The sequence below is a fragment of the Pundamilia nyererei genome, unplaced genomic scaffold (genome assembly GCF_000239375.1).
Source record: "Pundamilia nyererei isolate P.nyererei 1_Seehausen unplaced genomic scaffold, PunNye1.0 scaffold00003, whole genome shotgun sequence".
In the NCBI taxonomy this organism is placed as follows: domain Eukaryota; kingdom Metazoa; phylum Chordata; class Actinopteri; order Cichliformes; family Cichlidae; genus Pundamilia; species Pundamilia nyererei.
The window spans coordinates 8,005,069-8,010,919 of NW_005187404.1; the positions used below are offsets into that span (position 1 = coordinate 8,005,069).

Genomic DNA, 5,851 nt, shown 5'->3' on the forward strand with positions numbered 1-5,851 from the left:
ATACGCAACGAATAACGCCCGCAGCCACATGTTCCCAAACATAAAGTAGTCCCATGTAGGAACGTAAGTTCGTTGGTGCAGTGCTCCTTTTGAACACAAGGGGGAGGCAGAGCAACATTATTGGAGCGGTTAACCTGAGCTCCGTACTTCGTCACCGGAGGCTTCACGGGAAAAACAAACAAACAACGAATTTAACTAGTTGTATCAGTCCTTTTGGTGCTAACGGTGAGAACAGAGTTACTAGTTGTCAACATGTTGTGTTAGATAGGTTTTTGCAACTCGCACCGTACCGTTGTCTCTGAAAAAAACAGTTTTAATTTTTTTTATTATATTTTTTTCAGTCTTGCTAACTTTAATCATTAAAAATACCGGCCCTGTTGTGTAATATCTACACTTTAACGCCAGGTGTCGCTGGCGGACTATGCGTTCCCACATATAGTAAATTCTACTGTAAACGCTGGTCCATTCTTCCTTGGTCGTGACTAGACTGCCGATGAGTAGCTGACATTTCAGAGCTCCTCGTGAGATACATGATGTAGGCTACATCGTATAGTAGCCTGGAAACAAATTTGATTTAGCAGCGGTTGCTCTGAAGCTGCTCATACATCATTTTCACTTTTAATATCTTTTGAAATTTTTAAAAGATGGGTCCTAGACTAAACGTTTAAGAGAGTGAAATCAAATTGTGGCACCGTCATCAAGTTGAAAAATTGCGCAATAAAAAAATACAGAGAAATTTGGGTTGGGCCTTCAAAATAAAAGCATTCCTCTGATTCAATGAGCCATTTTACTCTGCTGTGTAAGCGGTGTTTTAATTTGGACGTCACAGCCAGAAGTGGCGTATCAGATTCCGACTACCGTGGCGTCACTCTAGTGAGAAGGTTCCGTGCACTTCACGCTTTTACGTGTGTGAACCGACCGTGTGTGAAGTGCGCGCGCGTGTCTGCGTGTGTGTGTGAGAGAGAGAGTGTGTGTGTGTAAACACATCTCTGTAGGCTCATGTAGTGAGGGCTGGGAGCTGACTGCAGCAGAGACTTCCAGGCTGAAATTGCGCTCGGTGACCGCTCAGATGAGGAGATGGCAGCCGAATCGACCCGGAGATTCACCAAGAACCTGCTGAAACCGGGGAGCGCGGCGGAGATACGGCAGACGGCGTGCAACGCAGTCAGACACTGCGCAGTGACGGTGAGTACACCCTTGTGGATTGTAAGAAGAAAAAATATATATGTGTATAAAACCACCTGTCGGCCTTTACCTCTCCGTGACGACACCCCCAAACCCTTACATCGGAACCTGGACGCGATGCGGTCTCATCTGTAGCCCGGCAGCCTCGGTCAGACACGCCGCACCACTACACCGCAGCTGTAGCAGACCGGGCATTGACATTCATGTTGCATCTTTCTTTGCAGTGGGTGAGCACATGCAGCTCAGAGCAGTGCCGTTCAGCTTCGGTCTATCGATCCTGCAGTGGGGACAATTCAATGCGTTTAAACGGTTACATCTCGGATAGGTGAGGGATTTGCCGCAATTTATCTCCAGGGCTCATTGGGTGATAATCTGGCTATAAAGTCGCAGAGTCTGTAGTGCTCCCCTGGGGGGTGTTGGAGTTTATTTCCAGTGAGGCTGGGTAGGTGAATGAAATGCAAGAAATAGATCCTTGGTGGTCGCATAGTGGCATGGCACAGGCAGCGTTTTACATCTGCCCAGCGGTGCATAGACACAGAGGAAGATGGAGGAGCAGAAAAAAGAGGGATGGTGGGGGATAAGAAGACTAAACTGACTGTTGGTTTGATTTACGTCTAATTTATACTATCAGTTTTTCCTTTTTAACATCGTAAAATTGAAAAGATGATCCAGTGGGTGTGTCACGCCATAATAATGAAAGGCTGCGATTGACAGATAACAGCGGGAGGAGGGGTAATCCAGGGTGGTGGTGGTGGGGTGCGCACAGGCAAAACAGCAGAAATGGGTTTGTGTGTTTGCAAATGTCCCTTTGATCAATTTGGACAAATCCTCTACCTTCGGTACGCGCGTAAATGCGTGCCCGTTCTGTGGGGATTAGCATAAAGAAAGGTCACTCCACTCGAGTCTTTTTGCAGCTACTCCACATCCTCTTCAGTCTGGTGTTAGTGTGTCAGTGGGACACTGGCAGAGCACAGCATAGCAGGGTGAAAATTGATTGGAATAAAGAGGGAAAATGTAATATTTCACGGCCCATGACAGGATTAAAATGATGTGGCAGACTCACCGTGAATGAAACCTTTTCTTTCTTTTTTTCTTTTTTACTGAAAAATACATTTGCTTCTGTGTGATGTTGTTTTTCAGCAAAGAGACCTGCTTGGTGTCTGCTATCTCCCCACTATCACCCTCATATATATTATTAAAGACAAAAATCAGTTAGACTCAGCATTTTTCTACTCACAGATCTAGAAGAATATAGCAGCTTTTTAAAGATCCAGTGGTTACAGAGTGCACACAGCCTCTGTAGGCCTTTCTCACATTTTGTCTTGTTGAGACTCTTGAACAAAACGTTAACGTTATTAAGATTACCTCTGTTTTGCTTGCTATGTCATGTGAAAATGTCATAGGGAATGTCACAGGAAAAATGTCTAGTGAAAAGGTTAAGACATGGAGCATGTTGACGTCCAGGTTAATTTGTGTATGCATTAAAGCAAAACCTACTGACACCATGTTAAACAAAGACTATTTTCAATTTAATTGACTGTTTTTATGTATGCAAATGCTTTGGCTGCAGATTCGAGTTGTACAGCACGAATGCTTTATGGGTTTTAGTAGATTCAAGACATGCTGGATTGGGAAGACAATATGAATAAAATGTGCCTTCTAATGGTTACTTTGACTTGTGTTAATGTAGTATATATCTTTCTAAAAAACCTAAGTAATTAGATTGCAGTAGTGCAACATTTTGATCTTAAAGTTATATACCTGCAACACCGCTCACTAATACATCTAGACATATTAATGTGGATATCACCTGTAAATGGTGTAAGCCGCTGCTGTTCTCACATATGAGAAGTTTACCAGAACACCCAACTACAGTGTTCACAAAAAATTGTGTGAGTTGTTATTTACCTGAAGTGAGAAGCGAAATGGAAACTGTGAGTAATATTGTGATCATGAGCAAGTGGGAAAAAAATTACAGCTCTTTATTTTTTACTTTGTCACCTTCTTGTGCAACTGACTTGTGCAACTGACTGAAAAATAAATGTTCATGATGACCAAAAACATGTAAAATAACTTCAATAACTTCTATCTGTGTATAGAAACGGGGTTCAGAAATATGAAGAAAAGAAGAAGAAGAGCATGAATGTGCGTAATACAGATGTTTTAGATACAAATCTTTAGTTGGCGTGTAAATATTCATGGGCGTTATGTGGGTTTTTTTAATGCACGTCCCTCGATGGTGAAAGAAACCAGGTCAGCAGAATCAGACCCTCCGGCATAACATTTAATGAAGCGTAAACCTCTTCCTCGCTGCTCTTGCTGACCCGGTCTCGCTTTTCTTTTCTCGTTCAGCTAGTGTCACCCTCCCTGCCTAACCTGACCTCACATCACCCCCTTCACTGTTTCTTCCATATTTGACTTGCTTCCAGGGCTGTTTTCCTGTTTGTTTCTGATTGACCTACTGCTCTAGATCAGTTTTTGAAGTGTGTGTGCGTGCATTTTTAGGTGTGTCGCGTACACGGTTACTGGTAAATCCCCTTGGTGAACGCTGCATTTTGTTCTGAAGAACTGCTCTGTGAAAGCAATCACTACTCTATGATTACTTCAGTGTTTCTCAGAGTGGTTTGCCCACCCATTTGTACATGCAGGGAAAATGGAAAGGTTGATAGATACAAGAAGGAAGAATGTAATAGTGGTCACAATTTGTTAAAAAAAACAAACTCCAGAAACCATGGGATCTTCGGTTACATATTTCCTGGGCTCTGTCTGCCAGTGAACTGCTGTACACCAAATAAAACATAAAGAAAAAATAGTATAGTCAACATATGTTTAATATATAAGATAATGAAGCTAATTTGTCCTGAAAACCTTTTAACAAAAATACATAAAAATCTACAGCTGCTGATTTTTGGTAGCTAAGTGAGAGTGTTTATGATGGCTCTAAGTAAAAGTGAGCAGCATGGTCGTGTAGACACAAGTGTCATTCTTGTTGTGACTCTGGCTGCTTGCTGGGATGAACCACATGTCATACCATGCCTCCAGGATGCCAGCTACACTAACCACACAGCCAGAGATCGGTGCCAACATGCCCACCCTGGCATCTCACTGCAGCTACAGTGTTTGCTCAGTAGGAAAAGGTTCCTTATCCTCAGTCACCTTTACTTTTTCGGACATACGTATGCTCACAAGATTAATGGTATCCGGTATTTGGTGTAATATCACCAGGTTCCTGTCCTTGCCTGCTCTTGGCACTCTTGATGGCCTTATGGTACCACTAGCTTCAGGCATGGTCACATATTGGCTATTTTTGGTGCTCAGTTTGAATCTCTGGGCAGCTCCTGAGAATTTTCAACGTTATTACTAACCAGCATCTGTTTGTGCAGTCATAGTCAAAGAATATCATAAGCTACCGAATGTGTACGATCATTACAAGGTTTCCAGATGTACTGAAGCTTTTTAAATGCAGAAGACTGTATAACCTTGCATTGCTGCATGCTACATGTTATTTTATGAATAAAGTAGACCACCATTTCCCTTCTATTGACTATTTCAAGCAATCTCTTAAAGACTGACCGTTTGTTCTATTTGATTGGGTTCATCTTCTTCTTCTTCTTCTTCTTCTTTTGGCCACTTCTTTAGGGTGTTGCACCACTGGATCATCTGCCTCCATCATACCCTTACGCCATCCAGCTCCATGTTCTATACCCTTTGCCCAATATATCCACTATCCCTCCTCTGCACATGTCCAAACCATCTCAGCTTTGCATCTCTCTAACACTCTCTCCAAGCCTCTCGGCCTGAGCCGTCGCTCTGATAAAATCATTTCTAATCTGATTGGACATGGCTGGCAACCGCTAATCAGTTTTATTATTAATTAATCATCTCTTTGTTTTTCATGCGGTTAATTTTTCAATAACAGAATTGTTCAAGCTCGAGATCACATCTTAATAGGACTTGGCTTGTTTGAAATGGCTTAATGGTCCAAAACACAAAAAATTTAAATTACTAGGATTTACAAGGATTTTGAATATAATTCATAACAAAACAAAAGCCAAGTCAAAACAATCTGTTGCTACTTTTCACAAAAAAAGGAATCGATGGATGGATGGGTTATTGTTAATTTCATAGAAGTAGATAATTACATTGGTTGTATTGTCACCACTATACAGGCACTCTGGACTGTCTTGGAGTTACCTAAAGATCTGAAAAACAAAAGTCATTCAAATGAGATCCAAATATTTTTTTAGGCATTTAAACTGCTTTTTTACTGCTTCTATTAAATGCCCGAAACAAATTCCTCGTCAGACTCACGACATAGTCTCAGGCCTTGGGTAAAATTCCCATGCTTTTTCTTCCTATAGTTTTGTGACCCTGAATTTTTAATTATTTTGAAATGTTAGGAACATTGTCCATATTTCTTCGACCTCCCATTCAAGTCTTTTTTTTCTTTCTTCATTCCCTCTTTCTTCAGTTATCAAAGTCCTCTTACTGTAAATTAGTTTTTGTAATAATCTCTATAGACATTATCCTTTTTTATCTACCTTCTGTGCTAGGCTCATGTTCTGCATGCGTGTTCATGTTTTATCTCGGGCTAAAACGTGTCAGACAGCGTGGCATGCTCATTTGTTTGTGAGGCAGAATTCTGAGAAGATGTTTCCCAGTAACA

General features: G+C 41.5%; 1 protein-coding gene across 1 annotated transcript in view; it reads left to right on the forward strand.

The window, feature by feature from the left end:
- Positions 1-850: 850 nt before the first annotated feature.
- dock10 (dedicator of cytokinesis 10) overlaps positions 851-5,851 on the forward strand; it is a 64,266-nt gene continuing 59,265 nt past the window's right edge. Inside the window, exon 1 of the mRNA XM_013910934.1 lies at positions 851-1,185. Within this exon, the coding sequence (XP_013766388.1) occupies positions 1,078-1,185 (108 nt within the window). The 5' untranslated portion in view covers positions 851-1,077. The remainder of the gene's footprint in view (positions 1,186-5,851) is intronic.